Source organism: Lepidochelys olivacea (genome assembly GCF_965140295.1).
Source record: "Lepidochelys olivacea isolate rLepOli2 genome assembly, chromosome: 10".
Classification (NCBI taxonomy): domain Eukaryota; kingdom Metazoa; phylum Chordata; order Testudines; family Cheloniidae; genus Lepidochelys; species Lepidochelys olivacea.
In genome coordinates, this window is record NC_140420.1 from 24589975 (window position 1) to 24610820 (window position 20846).

The window sequence follows — 20846 nt, forward strand, 5'->3', positions numbered from 1 at the left end:
GCTGACAGTCTTGGACGTTTTCTGTCTAATATTTATTTCTGATCAGAAACATTCGGAGACATTTCAGTACCTCTAAGAGAACTTCTCTGGTATTGGACCACATCTCCTCTGATCTGTATTTCAAATTGTATCTTAACTAGGTTCTCCCAAATTAAAACTTATTCAGCCTATGTCTTTTTTTTTTTAAAGCAACATCTAAAATGATCTCTGGGTTCTTAGTACTCCTTCACCTTTAAAAACACATCCTAATCCCCTTTAATTTTTACATAGCTCTTACGCCAATTAATATATGAATATTGAATATATATGAATAAATAACACAATATAAATATATGTGAATAAATAAACAAATATAAATATATGAATAAATAACACAATATTTATTATCAACACAATCTGGGTTTCTTAAAAGGGCTCCCCTTATGTCTATCTACTTCCAAACTGACCTGGAAGTCTCCAACACCCCTTAAGAAACTCTTGTTGTTTTGCTTACTTGCTACACTATTCCAGCAAAAATATTCTCATTACAGATGGGTATGATCCATCTTATTTAAATAAATAAATCTCAGTCCATCACTCCCTCTCTAAATAATCTTTCAAAACATGTAATTCAGATTTAGCAAAATTATTGCTACACTTGCTAAGAAGCTAGACAAAAACTACTGCTACTTACCTTAAAAAACCTGTTCCAGAGATTAAAGATATAACTTGCGAAAGGCCATCTTTGCATGTGGTGGAAACATGTAGAGATGCCTGCTCAATGGAAGATGAGGAAAAAGTAAAATAAAAAGCTCTCTTCCATGTTCAGTGGTCACATGCCCTTACATGAGGCATTTGAGTGAATGGCCTGTCCTGTCTTATCCCTGCAGCAAGCTGCCTATATCTCCTAATGTGTCACAGGCACAGAAATTATTATAGATTAACTCTACTACCCTCAATAGAGTTGAAGATAATCTTCATATTTGTAACAGTTATGGGTATAAACTGCTTCTCCAGGCAGTAAATCCTTCCCTTTTCTGAGCATGGTAAAAGTTTTCCTTAAAACTTCAAAGTTGTCTGTAAAGTCAGAGATTTACCTCTTTTTCCTTCCACTTTGGCTTAGATAAGATAAGTGTGGGAGAGAGAGTTGGATATGTACTTCAGCCCTGATTTAGCTGAATCAGGACCTTAGTGGTCATGTTTATATAGGCACATATAACTGAATATATAAACAAACAAAAATGTTTATATAATACCAAAAAAGCAGTGGATATATGATAAATCAAACTAAAATTTGCTGATCAATGTGAGTGCAGGTTTTGCCCAGTGAAATAGAAAAATGCAGCCTTCATTCTTGAATTGCAACTCTACTTTAAGATGAATTATTATTTTAATTGTATTTAGCCTATTTAGAAGCAGTAATCAAGGACAGGTTGCAGGTTTTCCCTCTTTCTTTCAGTCTTCCAGTCAAACTGACCTCTTGTTACATATCATTACATAGCTAGTGTTTTGGTGGTAAAAACTAATTTACAAACAGTTGCTAGACATTAGAATTCTTGTTGTGCTGTGACTGGTTTAATGAACTGTGTTTCTGTTTCTCTTGTCTGTTTTGCTGCAGAGCCTTTTAGTGCTTCTGTCTGGGTGATGATGTTTGTGATGCTTCTCATTGTGTCCGCCATGGCTGTCTTTATATTTGAGTACTTTAGTCCTGTAGGATATAACAGGAACTTAGCAAAAGGGAAAGGTAAGCTTTACATTTTACAAAATCAAGGACTATGCAAAATTACACACCTCTCTCCCCTCACGCCTCTCAAAACAAGCAATAAAATTGAAGCAATATGAACAGCTCTACAACATTTACTTTTAACTAAAATGTTTTATCTGGTTGAGAGCTTGTGTTGTCATGTTTCACATTAATATAGTGTAATGAAGTTGGTGAATGAGTGATATTATGGAAAATCACACTGCAGTAATGTGGTGGTCAAGATACCCAACTAGGCCCAGAGTATCGATATAGAAAATATTTGGAATTAATTTGTATCTTAGCACATAGGAGTCTGATTCTAGTTTCCTTGCACTCCAAGCCCCCATTGACTCCTGGGAATTGACTGGGAATTCAAACTCGCTGATCTAAACTAGTGCGGTTTTCTACGTAATTTTTAAAAAACATGGGGATTAAACAGGATCTAATACAGTCCTTGTGAAAAAGATAGGATTCCCTTGCAATAGGCTCAGCTCTGAAAGGGGAAGCTTGGAAGGGCCACGTTCCTTACAACGTAGTGTGCACAGCTGTATGCTGAACTTGCTCCCTTATTTCCAAAAATATTTGATTATTTCAAAATATACCACTACATCAAATTATTATATTTGAAAAGGGAATGTACCTTTTTCAATTAAACTATTTTAGTTGCATTTTTGCCCCAAGAATCAATATTTCTTGTAAGCATTTATGCTGTGCATCTAACTTTGTTATTTTACTTTCAGTTTAATAGGTTAATTTTTTTAACTCACTACATCACACATACTTTATTTTATAGTTAAACATCTTTCAACTCGGGGAATACCATGGGGACTATTATATGCTGACAGTATCTTCTAGTGTGTGTCATAGGTCTGTCAGGATGCTCAGATACTATGACGATGGATACTTTTATAAGCAGTTGAGAAAGTAGGTAGATTACCCACTTCTTTGGTGAATTCTAAATATGCATGGTTAATAAACTTTTAGGAACATATGACATTTTTCTTCTGGGTTTTTCTCAAAAGAATTTAGAATGTATTTTCTGAAGAGATTCCCTATGAAAACCACAGGTAAAAGAAGCAGTTTGGGGCAATATTTCCACTCTTTCCACCTAGCCACATTTACCTAAGTCTTTGATGTCATGTAGTTTTCATAGTTCCATCTTTATAAAATATTAACAAACCCTAATAGATTTAATAGTCATCATTTATCTCAATATATTAAGTGTTATGAATGTTATTTGCAGAGGAAAAACCATGTTGTATAACAGTCATACATCTGCTGATGAGCAAGGATCTTCACCCTTGATGTAACATTAAAATAAAGCGGGCGTGACGTCCTGAGGTCCCAGTGATTTGAACCTGATTTGATGCCTTTGAAAATCAGGCCATGTAAAATTAAACAGATGTCACTATATAATTATCTAAAAATCCTGGAGCCTTCTCGGTAGTATACATTCCTGGTTTCTGAGAACATTAAACACCATACCTTGTGAAGGCCAAATGATTTAATGTAGCATTTTTTTAAGTATTCATCTACAGAGAAGTAGCACGAGTCATAAGCCACATCCTTCCATCTTCACTGAAGCTATGCCAGTCCTTCCATTGATTCCAATTACACGAGTCTTAGAACCATGAGGATATTTTTGTTGGATTGTCCTACTCACAGAAGCAAGGGTTGCAGGATCAGGCCCCATAGTAGTTCAGCTTCCAGTGACAAAAAGAACAATGATAAAAAACCTAAACTTCAGCTTTTATACCCAGCTTCACTTTTCTTGAATGGATTATGCTTTTCTTGTCTCCACTGCTCATAAAGTACATTTTATCCACGCTATCAGCTCAGCCTTTAATGGCCTTCAAAGGTGCTTTCATAATCCAAAAGTCAGTTCCATTACATATATTTATTGCACAATATTCTTATAGTGCCACTGCAGTCAGGGAAGCAGATAATCTTTTCAAAAGTCATTCTGTTTGAATGTAACATCAAAAATTAACATTGTAGTAAAGGAAGAGTTCTGTTGAAATGAGAGTATAAATTAAGTGCATACCCATTGTGTGAGTGGGAGTTTATTGCTTTAGAATGTTTCTTTTACATTCTATTTGTTTTCCTTTCAATATTTCTGTATATTGTTTAAGAGTTTAAAATGGTTGATAGCATTAGAAATTAATGAAATTAATTCTTGTAAATCAGACTTCAAAAAAAGCAAGTCAAGCAAGTACTATTAATTCTAGTGTTGATTAGGAATTTTTTGATTCAATTGTTTTTGCATTAGGAAACCCAGATTCTCTAAATCTGAAACTGTTTGCAGGAAAGGTCAGTGTTAGCTAGTTTCCAGTTTAAAGAAAAATAGAAGGAAAAGTTTTTTTGAAATTATAGTGATGTCCCATGTTGCCATTTTTTGAAACAATGTTTGATTTTTTTGGAGGGTTCAAAACATTGTGTTGACAAATGTAAGTTAATTTATAATATAAAAAGTTGAAATCAAAATGAAACATTTTGATTGATCTGATTTTTTTTTTTAATTTTAGGTTTGCAAAAGTTGAGATTTTGACTTTTTGTGAAAATTTTTCTACATTTCAAAACTTCTTGCAGGACAGGAAACGTTTCCTACTCAGCTCTAATTAAATCGAATTTTCTAGTAGCCTATTGACACAGGGCTATACAAGTAAATGATTTTTAAATGGATAATATCCTTGCTGGCCCACTTCTCTTTCTGTTTGAGTATAGGGGTTCTATGTTGGCCATTTTTTCCCACATCTTTCATCTGAAGTGAAAAATCAAAACTGATTAAAAACGTGACTGGTTGGGTCAGATTCTTCCCGGTAATCTAATTCTCTAATCAAAGTGGGAACTAACTGTGCATTTTGAGGAGAGAATGTATCCTGTTAGCCCTGATTCAATAAGGTACTTAACATGTGCCTAACAGGATGCATGTCAGCAGTTCCTTGTAGTAGTCAATGGGACTACGCGTGCTTTAAGTTAAGTACATGCTGAAAAACCTTGCTGACTATGGGCCTTAATGATTATTCAGAATGGAAACTTTCTTAACTGTGATTAAACTATTCAGCTCAGAATTTAATTTTCTGAATGTAAATAATTAAGTGGGAAAGGCTTTGCATTAAACTAATCAGTAGAGATTATAATGTCAAGAAGCGTCATTAATATAGAGCAGAGAGGACAAAGTCTTGAATAATATAACATAAATATTTGTATTTACTTATAAAACACTCATCCCAATGTATTGCATTTTAAATTTTGATTGCCATATTAGACTAGCAGTATGGTAAATACTGTGGCGTAAGTTTATGTGAGAGAGATATCCCCCCTTCCTTTGCATCTCATCCAAACTCAAACTTACAGTGCATGTTTTCAATTTTCATTTTAAAATTGATTTTGGGTAAACTCTACCTTGAAAAATGTTGGAATAATGTGTTAACAAATATGGAAAGAACTGCAATTACAGTATTCAGTACAGTGGTTAAAGAACTGAAATTATTCCATCAGGAATATAATGGGTTCATACTGAAAGGATTTAAACCACCTATCTGAGAGTATTTTGTTAATATATATTGTATTTTAACCCAATTGAACTGCAGTCAAGTAAAACTAAAACGACTGTGCCTTTTGCAATTACAGCTCCCCATGGGCCATCCTTCACCATTGGAAAAGCAGTGTGGTTGCTCTGGGGCTTGGTGTTCAACAACTCTGTGCCTGTTCAAAACCCGAAAGGGACAACCAGTAAAATCATGGTGTCAGTTTGGGCCTTTTTTGCTGTCATTTTCCTGGCTAGCTACACTGCCAACCTGGCTGCATTTATGATTCAAGAGGAATTTGTTGACCAGGTGACTGGGCTAAGTGATAAAAAGGTAGGTGTTCAAGTTCTGAAAAGAGACCCAATCTCCATTTTCCAATTCATTGTACTCAGTTAATCGGATATGCTAGATGCTAAAAGTCCCTATCAAGATACAAACTTGCAACCGCTGCTTTCAATGAAACTATGTGACTTCATATTAAACTTATTTCTTTATTTAAAAGCCCAGGGTCCAAATAATAATAAAAAAAACATATAAATCTCTTTTTATAGAGGCTTTATATTTTTTTTCTGAAGGAAAAATATGCAGTGAAATGAAGTCATGTGAAACTAAGCTGTGTGAGTCATTAAACTCATGTTCTTTGAGTAGATGCAGCTGTGTATTATTCCATATAGGTGTGCATGTGCCCAGCACACTGAAGCTGGAGAATTTTGCCTAGCAGTACATGTAGAGGCAGCGCTCGCACCCCGGTGCTAGGTTCTCCCTTTACTGGATAAGGGCAGCACCACTCCAACCCCTTCTTAGTTCCTTCTCACCGCCGGTGGCTAGAATCGGAGCTGACTGGTGTTTTCACCTCACATTTTGGTCTCCGTTTTCTGTGAGTGTTTTCTCTACGTAAGAGTTAGATAGTAGTACCTTAGGCTGAGTAGTTGGCTGCCCTGTGTGATACCCTCACCAGGGTTCAAGCATTATCCATCATGTGGGGGCCATCCCCAATGGTGATTACCACACAAAGTGCTTGTGTCTCCGTAAGGGACACATTAAGGAATGGTGTTCCAGCTGTAAATCATTCAAAAAGAGGACTCAGGTGGCAGAGACTTATGGCTGAAGCAGCACCTTCTGGAGTAGGCCGGGACGCCAACTTCAGCACCAAGCCCTCATCTGATCAGCAGTTGCCTTCCAAACTGGCAAGTGCTGCTGCTTCACTTTCAGACCCTATTGTTTCCCCCAAGAAGAAGAGGAATCATTCTCCCTTTTCTGGGGCAGCGAGGAAGAGGTCCCATAAGATACTTGAGACCACTCCAGGACTCAGAGAGACTCTTCCAAAGAGGAGTGCTAACCAGTACCATACTGTGCGAAGTCAACATTGGTTCCAACTCATATAATCAAGTTCATTGGACTCTACAAGTTTGAGAGCAGTTCTGCTGGCTGACTAATTCCATGCAGTTTTACATCTATGTCTGGAATTTCAGTCTCAACCACAGCCCAAGTATGCCTGAGGTTGCTAGGCCATATGGCTGCATGCACACAGACTTAGCTAGACTTCGCCTTCATCAAATATGGCTGACGTCAGTCTATCATCAAAATAGTCATCCCTTGGGCAGACTGGAATCCTCCACTGATTCTGGACTCCTTGTGGTGGTGGATGGTTCAGGGCAATATGTGCCAGAGCATTCCTTTCACTTGGTCCCCAGTGACCAGGACTATTGTCACTGATGCCTCTGTGGGGAGCACATCTGGGGTCACTAAAAGTTCAGTGCCTGTGGTCAGAACAGGAAGCATGTCTGCATATCAATGTCCTGAAGCTTTGTGTCATCTGCAATACTTGTCAGGCCTTTTAAGATCACATCAGGTACTCAGCAGTGCACATCTCTACTGACAATACCACTGTGATGTATTATGTGAACGGGGATCACACTCCAGCATGCTGTGTCAAGAGGCAATTAGGCTCTAGCAGTTTTTCATCAGCAAAAACATTAGCCCTGTGACCAGTCATTTACCTGGGATCCAGAAACACCTGGTAGATCACCTCAGCAGAAATTTCTCCCTGAATCACAAGTGGTTTCTGAAGCCCAACATCCTGCCATCCATCTTTGCAGTTTGGGGCATTCTAACAATCAACTTGTTCACCACAAGAGACAGCAAGAAATTCCAGACGATTTGCTCCTGAAGGGGTCTCAGTCTGGGCTCTGAGCTGGAAATTAGCACTCCGGTATACACCCCTGTATGATTTTTCTCCAATTCTGATCATCTGCAGGTCATTCTCAAACTGAAACTGAATCGTGCCAAGCTCATTCTCGTTGCTATCCTGTGGCCAAGACAGTGCTAGTTATCAGACCTCCTCACATTACTGGATGGCCCTCCCATATATCTTCATATTCATCCCAACCTCCTGATTCAGGATCGTGGTCAGGTTTTGCATCCAGCACTCAGCTCCTTGCCTCTCATCATCTAAACATGCTGCATGTTTAGATGATGATGAGGAACGATGTTTGAAGGCCGTCTGGCAAATCTTACTTAACAGCAGAAAGCCCTCCATCAGAGTGGCCTATTTGACCAAATAGGTTCTCAATGTGGTTGTTAGCTCAGGGAGTTCAGCTGAAGATGGCTTATATCCAAGACATCTTGGCATACCTGTTACACTTTCAGTCTTCTGGTCTTTTACTTAGTTTGTTGAGAGTGTACCTGGCAGTAATTTTGGCATTTTATCCACCCATCCGACGGAAGACAGTGTTTTCAAATTCCATGGCAGTGAGGTTCTTGAAAAGAGTCACTCATCTCCATCCGGCAGTGAAATAACTGGTTGCTTTGTGGGATTTTAATATTGTCTCAGCGGCTCTTATGGGGCCTCTGTTCAAGCCTCTTGAGACTTCTTCTTTCTCTCTCTTGTGTCAGGAAACCACTTTCCTTGTGGTGATAACCTCTCCAAGGCAAGTATGTGAGTTGCATGCTTTGATAGCAGAGCTGCCTTATGTGCAATTTCCAAAGACAATGTAAATCTGCGGCCACACTCTACATTTTTATCTAAAGTGGTTTCTCAGTTTCATTTGAACCAAGTGATATATTCACCAGTGGTCTTCCCTAAGCTGAGTTCCACTCCACATGAGCCGCATTTTCACACACTGGATGTCAGGCAATGTTTAGCTTTTTACCTGCATAGGACTAAACCTTTCCATTCTTCATCTCATCTGTTTGTGTCATGTGCAGACCAAATGATGGGGCAAGCAGTTTCTTCACAGATGATCTCCAGGTGGATAACTTCCTGTATCATGACAGCATGAGTACCTCAGACTGCACCTCCTCAAAGGGTGTGTGGTCATTCCATGGGGCCAGGCAACACTGATGATGTTTCTAATTGATGTTCCTATGATGGACATTTGCAGAGCTGCTACTTGGTCCTCTGTATATCTGTTTACAAACCACTGTGGTATTACTATTGCATCCAGATCTGATGCAAATTCTGCAGTCTTTATTTAAAAAGGCTCCTGCGAGTACTGCTTGTGAGTCACCTGCATGGAATACATGGCTGCATCTACTCGAAGTAGAGAAAATGGTTGCTTACCTGTATTGTGATGTGGTCGTGTATTCCACAATCCAGCCTCCATCCCCTCTGCATTGGAGCCTGCACTCTTGATGATCAGTGTGAAGGAACTGAGAGAGGCTAGGGTGGTGCTGCCCTTATATCCCCAGGGGACGGGGCTATAGCCACAGGGCACAAGTGCCATCCCTACAGATACTGCTAGCCATAATTTTCTGGCTTCCATGTGCTGGGTGCGCGCCCACCTACATGGAATACACATCTGCATCACATCTCGAAGAACAACAGTGACAATACTGGTAAGTAACCGTTTTTTCCCTTTTAGATAAAACAGATACTTCTGTACAGGTTTAGAAGGATGAAAAATTGCACCATGAAGACATGCAATATGTATTTTGTTAAAGGTAGAACATTTGAAGACTATTTCTAAGAATAGTACCAACAATGTAATTAACTTACAAAACCATAACCTTTTTCCCTGTTCCCATTGATGGGAACAGGGAAAAAGAGAAATTATTTTAAATTGCAACACAAGAAATATTTGATGCAGACATTTTTATGTTTCCCTTTCTTAAAATGGAAAGAGTGAGAGGGTGATATGTAGCAGATGTGTTTTTGTGATAGCGCTCTGTTGTTGATGTGTAAATCTTCATAAATGTGACACTGTGTCCCACGGTGTTCATGCAAGCAGCTTTTCCTAGTACAGTACCTTTTGATCAAATCTCATGTTAAATTTTGAGCAGTATGGTGTGCTTTCTCATTTTGCTCTTACGGAGACAGGACAGAGGATTTGTACCCAAATACTTGGATTATGAGAAATGAACATGTAAAGGGAACGCAACAGCTTAAATAGCTGCATTTCATACCCAGGCCCTGAACATTTCATACCCAGGCCCTGAACAATCCCCAGAATTTTCAGAGCTAGAAAGAGTTAAATGCAGCCTATGTAGATGGCCATAGGAAAGACTGATAAGAAACAGAATGAGCAGGACTAATTTTGTTCTCATAAAGTCATAGTGTCTCAAATTTTTTTGGAAGAATGTAAAGAAGTTCCTTAAAGATACTTTTATTTTAAATAGTATAAATAATTAACAGTGAGACAGATAAATGACATTTTTCATTTGAGGAAAAAAAATGGAACTGGAAAAAGCTGCTCTCCCCACTCCACTCCTTATCCCGCTTTTGGTGCAACCTGGAACTGAAAGAGTCAAAAGATCTTAGATTCAAAGTTCTGGCCAATATATAGGCAATGGGTAATATACATGTCACTGGTCTTGGCCATCAGCTAGTGATTTCAGTAGATCTGTGATTTTCTCTATGGGTTTTGTCCTTCCCTTCCCCCACTCCTCCCCAAAAAATAAATAAATCTTTAGCCAGAAAATGCCAGTAATTCCTTTCCATATTGCTACTAAAAATGTACTTAATCTATGGACATGATTTTGATTTTACAATCTTTAGATTCCCTTCTTCCTAACCAATAAATATTAAGTAAAAGAGGAGCCACATCTTTTCAGTGAATTTGTAAAAGTATCTAGAAATCCTGAAAAATAAAAGATTGCTTCAAGATGTTCTTTTAGATACATACATTTCCTCCCACCTCCTGCTTCCTGAAATGTTCTCAGACTTTAAAGATTTAAAATAATTAGTGTTTAAAACAAGTAATCATGGGTTATGAGGGCAATAATCCTAATCATGTTAAAATAAATATATTTTTCTCTCTGGCCCTTTGGCACTCATTGATAAGATTCCCTAATGCTTTTCATATAATAGTCCAGGAATTATCATTAGTGGTTTTCTTTAGAGAATTAAGACCCTCAGCAAGATTAGATTGGGGGAAGGAGGGGCCCATGGGAGAGGAACCAACCAACCCTGAAACTCAGTTCAAATGGACACTGCATAATGAGCTGAAGAAAAACTCTAGTAGTTTTAAAGACCCATTAAAGAGATGCTCTATAATTCTGTATTTGTTAAGAGATGGACATAAAGAAACTCATAAATCCACTTCACTATGAATTCTTGGCTGGTGAATCAATACTGTTTTGTTTTGTTTTGTTTTCTCTAGTCACAATTGAAAAGTCAAGCTCCTTTGTCAATATTGTCACTGCAATGAAGTGATCCCAGCCAGGCACGGGGTTGTTACTGTCAGTTCCCTTGGTGATGTATTTATAGAGGAGAGTCAGGAGAAACCTATCCCTCTTTTGAGCAGTTGTCCCTGACTCTCAACATTCAATAACTTCCCATCCAAGGAATGTTTTATTTCTCCCTCCTCCTCCTCTTTCTTTTGCTAAATATATGGTGACAGGCAATTTACCGTTGTCCTCGGCTTTGAGACCTTTGTGACTCCCTTCTCTTTAGCAATCTTGTAAATGAGTCACTGAATTCCATGTGATTCTTGTCGCACCAGAAGTACCCGCACAGAAATGTACTGGAAGTGGGTGTTCAGAAATTTCTTCACAATGCTCCAGGAGGTTAGAAGAAAAGAGGAAATTATGTTTTGACATCCTTTTTTATTTAAAAGGATTTTTAAAAGCCTCGGTGTACTTTTTGTATAAACACAAAGTAAGTGCAAAAGGTTGGCATTCTGAGCAGCTGTTACTTATTATACCACAGGATGCCTTTTTAAAAAAATATGGGGAAGATTATTGAACAACAGTAGAAAATTATGGGTATTTTTCCTGATGGGCACCTTAAGGGGCTCTAGCATGTGGTCTCCTCCACGGCTGGTGGCTCCATTAGTTTGTGACCACACTGCCTTTGTGGTTGCTAGTTCCATATGGGGCTTGTGCTCAGGGACTGCATGTAACTGGCCTTGCACAACAGACACGAGATGGGGAGAAGGAGAGCCCAGATTTCTACAGGTCATGCAATCTCTTTTGTAAGATGTAGTGAAGACTTCCCTCCCATGCCCAAGTGTAAGTATCCCAGTGTGCTGTAGCCTTGGCCAGAAAAATCACCACTGGGTGGGTTGGGTCAGCACAAATAGGTACTGTTAGTCATAGGCCCACTTCCTTTGAGTGCTAGCTCTGTGTGGATGTGATGGAGAAGCCCTGCCCTTCAGTGCATGTGTACAGGTCTGAGCATAATTTGGAGATTGTATTTTAGAGACTGACATTATACTATTTGTCTAGAAGTTGGCACCTATATTTCAGAAATTGACATTGTTCAGTTTGTTTAAAAGTTTTCTTTTTACAAGCCCAGCTGATGATCAGCACTGTGTAGTTGCTCATGAATTTCTAGAATGTCATGTCTGGTTTATGTCTACTTCTCTGTATGTACAGAGCCCTTAGTACAGCAGGGCCCCAATCCTCTTCAGGGTCTCTGAGCCCCATTGTCATATTAAACATACAAAAAATAACTTCAAAATTTTCAAGACTTTAAGACCCATTAAATGCTCCAGACATGATAAGAGACCTATGGAGAAGAGAGATGATGATAGCTCGATTGCCCTTATTATAGGTAGGCATGGCAGAATTAGATTTTCTTTTTATAATTTCAATGGATAATATTGGTGCTTATTTGTAATCATTTTTAAACTTTGCTATTGATTTAAATGTTCGCAGATGTGGGAAATTGGGGGGTGTCAGTCAATAATTACTTAATTGTGGTAGATATTAAAATTCAAAATGTTAAAGATGTATAAACCATTAAAACACAAATTGTTAAAATCACATGTCAAAATATACAAAGTAAATATCCTTAAAACCACAGATCCTATCTGGTTTTAAGGTTCGTTCACCAGTCCATTTGTAACCACCCTAATTAAAAAAAATCGAAATGGCTGGATTTTACCAATGAAGTTTTGCCCGGTGCCCTCTCTCCTTGTCCTGCCCCTTCCACTTGCTATTAAAACAACACAAGATACGTCTACATAGACAGCCTGAGTAGAGAAATATGCACGAGCTCTGCCTGAGCTAGTGTGCTAAAAATAGTGATGTGAACGTTGCGGCATAAGTAGTGGCACAGACTAGTCACTCAGGTACAAGCCCACCAGATGCCCCAAGTCTATACTCAGGTAACTAGCCCATGCTGCAGTGACCATGCTGCTATTTTTAGTATGGTAATTTGACAAGAGCTAGCAAGTGTCTGTCTACCTGGGCTGGGAGGCATGTTCCCAGCTGCAGCAGAGACATTCCCACAGAGTGTCATCAGAATTGTCAGATGAAAGCTTCTGTATGAATTTTTGATAGCCGTGACTTTAACGATACTTTTTGTAATTCCACTTTGTGCTGCACTGGTAAGAAATAGACTGATGGCAGCATATCTGGAATCCGTCTCTACTGTGGTGTTTGAGAAGGAAGAGAGTTCAAATGTGGGTATCATCATGCAGGCCTGATATCAGTCACTTGGATGAAATCATCTGGAGCAGAAAGGCATATAGATAAAAACAAACTATAAAAATGAGAATAAGACTATTCTCTCAGCTCAGACCATTATACATGTGTCATGGGGGTCCTAGATCAGTGGATGAGAGGTTTTGGTTACTGTATATGCTGCAGTGCTAGAAGCAGGCATAATATGGGGAGTTAAGAATGGATTGATAGCCTTTTGAATAATAGCAAATGTCCGTTTACAATCAAAATGGAAGTTTTCTGCATTTAATTTAGAGATTTTTATTAACAATAAAAAAGAGCTGAAAATACTGAAAATTGCATCCTGATAGCTACCATATATTCCAATTCCCATCAGGGTGCTTCAGAATGATTGAAAATATATGAGAACTTGAGTCTAAAAGCAAGACTTGCCAGAAGTGAGGCTTTTTGCTGCCTTCTCAAACCCATGCTTCGTGGATCTTTGATGCAATCACAGGTCCTATATGCTCACTCCAACCTATGTCAGTTCATACAATAGATATTATTAAAAGTATCATTGAAATTTTCAAATTCCTCCTTAGAGCTGGGGAACTATTTGCAGTGCATTTATTCATTGCATTTAGCTCTTTTCCTGTTTGCAGAGCATGAACAGACCATCATTTCTAAAAAAATTTAACTCCTTTAAGAATTTGCTCTTGGCTAGCAATACTTGGTTGAATGTTTTGTGGCAATAAAGTCCAGCCTATGGATTCTTCTTGAACGATTTGCTTCGTTTGAGTTTTAATATTAGCATTTCAGTATTTGAGTTGTCTGATTGGTCTCCTAAGTCACATGTTATTTATTCTGTTCTTTGATTGAATTACCTGTACTTTATAAGCCATTTCTGCCCTAAATAAATGTTTTGGAATTGAATTTTGTCTGTCAGTCTGAAATTCATTTCCTGCAAACAATCCTATGAAGACAGCTTTGCTCATATGGATCTTCATGAAAAGTGAAAATAGAGCAAAACTTCTTGAGAAGTCACCAAGGCATTCAAACAACTTTTTCACTTTTTTCCAACTCTGCTTTTATACATTAGTACTATGAGTAGAGCTTGCAAAAACTCATCAAATTTGAATTTTCAAAAAATTTCAATTATTCCAATAACAGCAAAAAAATTTCATTGAAATTTTCAAATCTGAACATTTTTGACCAGGAAATTAAACCAGCCTTAGTACTTGAGGAACTAGTCATACTAATTTTAAGACACTAATTATAAGTCAAATAAATACCTGGACCTAATTCTCCCCTCAGAATTTGACTCCCACGGACATGTATGGAAGCTGTGGGCATATATCCGGGAGCAGAATTTGGCTCAATTCTGCTTACAAAATGCAGAAAGGAGAGAGCAAGAAACCAGTTACACAAAGTATGAACTAAAGTGTAAATGTCTGATTTTAGGGTAAGCCTGAATCAACTGGCACAGATAAGGTAGGGAAATAATCCTTTAAACAGGAAAGCAGTGTGAATGTGCAAATAGAAATATACAGGAAGAAGCATATTGCAACAAAATTAAATGAAATAAAGTTATTTTCATTCTAGTTTGCCATAGCCTTAATTAAAATGAAGTATTCAATTGCAATGTCATCCCATGAAAAATATACTGCAATAAAGAAACTATTTTGAGTCTAAAGCCAAGGTTTGACAGAAGTGAAAATGTTCCTATACCAAATAGTTTATAGGCAAGCCTATTTGCAGTCTGTCTCACAGTTGGCATTGGACCCTGGGAATTCTTGCTGTACCAAGAGCAAAATTTATGAAAGAAAGCACTACCTCTGTGGCCCAAAGGAAGCAAGTGCTGTATAAATGAATATTGGCTGACTCTCGCACTATATGGGGGGTGGATTGGGACTCTAACTTTACAGAAATAATACAAAGAGCATTTTACCATTGAAACTGTGGAGTGAGGATCCTAGATAATGTCTTTCCCACAATTAATTGCTTTTAGTCATATTAAATTAAAATTCCTCATTAGTCAAGTTACTTGAGTTTAGGGCCAATTTTAACAAAACATTTTGATTAACCTTCACTTCTGGTAACATTTCCTTACAATGTTATCCAAATGTTTACTCGGTCTGCAACCCAAAAGCCCAAAGAGCTACTGTTAATGCCATGGAAATACTGAAACATTCCCAGTGTGATGCCTGTCCATTCTGTCTTTCCTAGCTCCATAGCTTGTCCATTATATAACCCTATCCAGAGTCTGTTTGAAAAAACTCCTCGCTGCCAGTAAGCCACCAACCCCAGGCTCATAAATGAATTACTTTTGTCTTTAAGTCAAAGGTCCGGGCTGGGTTTGGGTATGCACTATCCCAACAGGGATTGTCAAAGGCATTGTTCAGGGAGACAAGGCAGCTACTGCTGCACTTTTCAAAGGGTGCAGAATGAACTTCCATCCACATGAAGGGAGCTGCACTGTTTCAAGCCAATTTCCCTCCCTTTGACCTTGCCCTCTCCCTGTGGATTGGCAAGCAGGCTGCAGGTGCTAGTCTGGTACAGTCTTTGTGGTCCCTTGTGCCAGAGGCCAATGATAGGGAAGGCTCCTTGCATCCTATGCTGTCTCTTGTGCAAAATCTCCCCGAAAACTTACAGAAAATAAGAGCATGAGTATGGTGAGGACTTTATTTGAGGGTTGTATTTTTAGCGTGGCTGGCAATGGCATATCACCTGTCCATCCCCACTGCAGTGCTTGCTCTTTTTTTTAGCTTTTGGTTTTTGAGGGAGGGACTGGTTTTCAAGGGACGGACATCCTCCTGGTTCCAGTGTCTCAAGCCTCCTGTGGTCAACTCAGCTGCCATCACAAGGCACCCTGGAGGCTGTGAGGGAGCAATATAGAATGTCAGAAATGCACTGATGTCACTTTGGGTGTGAACATTTTCATACAGCTCCACAAGCGACAAGAGGGGCTTTTCCGTCAGTCCAGCATGGTGGAAACACAAGTTGTCCTTGAAGCAGGTGATGTGGAGCTTTTAGCTGGACAAAACTCAGGCCGTCTATGCAAATTATTTAACAGGAGATCAATCTGATAGAGTTGTTTCACCTAGACCATGCGTTTACATGTCTCTTTTGCGTTTTTCTTTCCTTCTCTCTAGTTTCAGAGGCCATATGACTATTCACCCCCATTTCGATTTGGAACCGTTCCAAATGGGAGCACAGAGAGAAACATCAGAAACAACTACCCAGATATGCACCTCTATATGACAAAGTATAATCAGAAAGGCGTTGAGGATGCATTGGTCAGCTTGAAAACTGGGTAAGCATTTTTCATTTATTTTAATGAAAGCTGCAGGCTTTCCAGAAACTGAGGAATATTGATCCACACTTATAATGATAAGTGCCTGTCAGATACCAAGCCTTGGTTCTGGTTGAATGGTTCTTCTTCTCAGCGATGGACTTTGTAACCACAGGGGAGCAAAAGCTGTCTGCACATAATATGTGTGCCATTTTAATCATGTTGGAGGCTGTGATACCAAACATGTGGTAGGTTCAAAATGTGGAATTAAAATATCTCAAATTGAGAAGAAAAAAAGTACAAATCAATATGAAAACCCAAACCATAATATATTGGTAATATGCCCAACACCGAAGAAGCATGATTTGTGACAATCTGTTCTCTACTCTCTCCCTCCCCCCCCATGGCAGGGTTTGCCCTCTTATAGGAAACCCTCCCCTCTCCCCTTGCTACCGTTCTGGAACTAGCTTTTGAAGTTTGGCAAAGCCAAGAAGGTACAACCTTAAAGTGGCCATTTTGCAAATGGCAACCGCCCCCTCTTCTAGCCAGTCTATACCTTTTAAATGTTCCTTTTCTTATTGCTGATGACCTAGCATTGTGCATTCTCACAGACACAAACCGTTTGATTTTGTTCTTCGTAAAATCTATTGGGATGGGATGGACTGCAAATGTTGCCTAATTCTTCTGCCAACGTTGTAACAGCATCAATGTCCTTATTCCGTAAATACCTTAACTTAGATGTTGTTGCGGGGTATGCACACCCTGTCCCCGTTTCGGGGCAGGGTTGTGATACCACTGCCGTTACAGTCTCCCTGACAGCCTCTTGGCCGAAAGTGGCCAGAGTCACTGCCAGCAGTCCTTATGTTCAGGGCAGTGTGGTCTACTGGCTAAAGTTGATATGACTGCCCTCAGGTGTAGGACAATATGGCCTAGCAGCCAGGGTCCATATAACAGCTTTCGGTCCATATAACAGCTTTTCAGTGCGATCCAATGGTCGGAGTCAATTTCGCAGTCCCTAGGTACAGGGAAGTGAGGCCCAATGGCCAGTATCCAGGCAGGAGGAAGGGGCTGCCACTGGTGGGGAGGGTGACAGCCCAAGCAGAGAGGCCCAGGCCCACCCAACTCTACCGAGCCTCGACCCAGGGCCATGACGGTGGCAGAGTCCTCTGCCATTGGGTCAGTGGGGACTCCCACTGAAACATGCTTACTTCACTCAGGTGGGAGGTACCTCTTGCACATCCTCTCTGGGTCACTTCCTACCACGTTTCCAGGCATTGTAGTCCATTGAGCATTGGGGTTCCTGGGCTCCTCAACATGGGTGATTCCCTGCGGCTCCATCAGCCGCAGCCCTCCAGTCTGGCTCTTAGGGTCTCCAGTTCCTGCAGGCAAAGGCTGTGATGGCTCTTTGGCTGGCGCATCAACCCAAGGTCCTTCCCCTCCGGCAGGCAGCCTAGAATGAGCTGGGTTGCTCCCTTTTATACCGAGGCAGTAGTTGGGGTGTGTCCAGCACGTCTGGGGGGCCAGACTTCCACCGCCCATAGTGTGGGGTTAACCCCCTCTTGTCCAGTGCAGGGTATGCACACCCCATCACAGATGTAAACACTGTACACTGCCTTCCTGTCTTTGAACAAGTCTTTTCCTCTTTGAAAGAAAGGTTGATCTCCATCCATTTGCCCCCTACAGGTGTGTCTCACTGCTTGCATATCACATACCAGTGCATATTGCTACAGTAGCAACTTCTGAACAACACAACATTAGTTGTGATCATTTTTTATAAATGTATGGGTCATCTTCAGAATTTGACATTTTCTTTCTAAAACCTGATTAAAACTATCAAAATTAAGTATAGTAGAAGATGGAGATTGTTCGCTTTTATTAATGATTCGATTCCAAATGTATTAATCAAACGAGAGGTTCAGGTTAGCCAAAGATTGAATTAAGTGGCAGTATATTTCCACCAGTGGCAATCTCACATCTTATTCTAATGCATATCTTTTCTTATAAGTATTTAAAGTTAGTATGGAAGCTAATTTTCCTGCTACTGTTTTAACCTGTTACTTTTGTTTGGGCCTCGTTGTCCAATCAGAATAACAGGTGCCTATCATTTTAATATACATCTTCTTTGTGTACTGGTAGACAGTTGTGTTATGTCTCTTCTTATGTCCAGATGCTCAAGTCTCTCTTAGCCTTTACTTGTACTCTAGGTCCTGTCCTATAAACTTTTATAATTTTTATTGCTCTTTTCTGAACTGTTTCCAATTTGTCAATGTCTTTTTAAAATATCAAAACTGAAGGCAGCACTGCTGCTTATGTCTAACCAGTGCAAGTTATATGTTTGCTAGTTTATATGTGTGTTGTGAATCATGATTGGACAGCTGAGACTGACTGCTTGCTGTATGAAACTTCCTGAAGGTAGCTACACTCAGCAAAAGTCTTTCTCTTGGCCAAAGATTGTGTATTTGGGTTGTTGTGTGTACTTGCGGGGGGGAGGGGGAAGGTTGTACACATTTTACACAGTGTCGTTTTTGCTCCAGCTGCTTGCACTATAAAAGACTCTAAGACGTTGCTGTGAAACACAAATAAAACACCATTCAGGTGATGGTGTGTGAAGGCAGTTGGCTGGTTGCAAGGGAATTCTGAATACCCACTAAAACTCAAAACTGATTCCTGTTGCACCAGCTGTTCCTCCTCCCTGCAAGATTTAATCCTCTTGACAGCATAAACTATTCATTTTCATAGATTTTTCCCGCAGGAGTTTCTTTTCCTCCTCTAAGTGATTTCTCAACCTGGACATTCCTAGGTGTCTACCCTGCTTCCCTTGAGTGACACTTTTGCAGCAGATGGTGCAAATAACCTGCCATGTACAGTATTTTCCAGATCAGTATAAGACAACTGTTACATACAGCTTAGTTCTTTAGTGTTTTGTCTCATGGCATCTAAGGAAGGATTAAAAGGCAAGTGAAAATACACCATCAGCTGCTGAAGTTTCAGACTACAAAAGTGTCACTTTTTCTTTGATTATATCCTAGTATCTATCACACCAGCAGGATTATAGCACCACAGTCAGAAGGGGTTGGATATTATTTCCCCTGAGACTCTGCAGAACAAAAGCTGCAGAGGGTCCAAATCAGTGTTATGATTGTGGACACTCACTCTGTTACTACAGCACGCTGTATTGCACCCAGCCAGCACATCAGTTGCTTCCCGTTATGTTCTTGAGTTATATTTATGTCACTTGTGTCACCTGTAGTCAGGAGGTCCTCTGTTACCACATCTCTGCTGTTACATACTCAGTATAGAGATGGCTCAATCTCCGTGAACTGACCTGCCCCTGTGACTCCATTCCCTCTTGTTTACTGGCTTCTGTTGCTTCCCATCTGAACTCCTCTTTATGTTCATGTTTATTAAATACAATGTCAAAACAAAACCTACAGTTTACAGTCACAGTAGGTTTACAGCACACAAATACAAAAAGAAAACAGCCAAACTTTTCATACCCTAGACTATTCGTCCTGAGAACTAAAAGGTCAATTTGATTGATTTTTTTGCTGAACTCATCTGTTTTTTTCTCAGCCATTGCTAGCTCAAGCCTTTTCTGCAACTGCCCCATCTCTCTCTGCCCCTTTGTCTGCCATTTTATTTAGCATGCTGTCTATTTTCATGGCCTTCATGCCCTCATTACTGTTTTAATTCCTGTGCAGTCCAGTTTTACTCCTTTCCACTGAAACCACTGTCATTCAGGTCACCAGTGAATACCTCCTGGCCAAGTTCACGGGCTCTTTTCTTCATACTCCTCCTCTCCAATCTATCTCTTACCTTCATCACACTCCATTCCTTTCAGCTTTTCTTCTTTACCCTGGCAATGTGGACTATGTGTTGTGGGATGACATTCCCCTTGGCCAGCAAACCAGGGACTGAAGCCAGGGGCCCCCAGAGCTAAAAGCAGTAACTGCTTGAAGGTTTAATGCTCAGTTTCTTTCTTTCTTTCTTGTCCCTATATTTGTATTGTATTGTCAGTGTCTAATTAGTATGGAAAGCTCCTTGGGGCAGGAGTCTGGTCTCCCTTAATATAGTAATGAATACTTAGTACTCAATACGTATCTAACAACAATGGTGTGGTATTTTTGGCCCACATAGAAATCAGACTAGAAAGTGGCCTCTTGTGAGATATCAGTTTGTTTTTTTCAGACTCTGAAGGTTCACATTGGCTTTGAATCAGCATCAGCTTTTTTGTATACTTTTGTGACCAGAACTTCCAAATCATTTGAACTTTGACCATTGCTATTAGAAATACCATAAAACAGTGTTCATGTTGTTTTGGTACTGACATTTCTGGCCAGGTAGCAAGCCAATTTCCTCATGCAACAACTGTCCCTCCCTCTCTGTGCCTGAAAGTTGTTCCCATTTCCTTGTGCTTGATGCAAAATAAGACATTTAAATACCATGTATTTTTGTATCAAGCAGGCAGCAGACC

The 20846-nt window shown here is 39.6% G+C and overlaps 1 protein-coding gene and 1 long non-coding RNA gene across 2 annotated transcripts in view; one reads left to right on the plus strand and one right to left on the minus strand.

Annotated features, from left to right (window-relative positions):
- The window catches only part of LOC311527187, a 41157-nt gene extending 40433 nt beyond the window's left edge, over positions 1-724 (minus strand). The window contains exon 1 of the long non-coding RNA XR_014713272.1: positions 674-724. This is a non-coding gene — a long non-coding RNA (uncharacterized lncRNA). The remainder of the gene's footprint in view (positions 1-673) is intronic.
- GRIN2A (glutamate ionotropic receptor NMDA type subunit 2A) overlaps positions 1-20846 on the plus strand; it is a 301884-nt gene that overhangs the window by 223302 nt on the left and 57736 nt on the right. The window contains exons 9-11 of the mRNA XM_084640882.1: positions 1598-1723; positions 5357-5586; positions 16233-16393. Coding sequence (XP_084497008.1) covers positions 1598-1723; positions 5357-5586; positions 16233-16393 — 517 coding nt within the window. The remainder of the gene's footprint in view (positions 1-1597; positions 1724-5356; positions 5587-16232; positions 16394-20846) is intronic.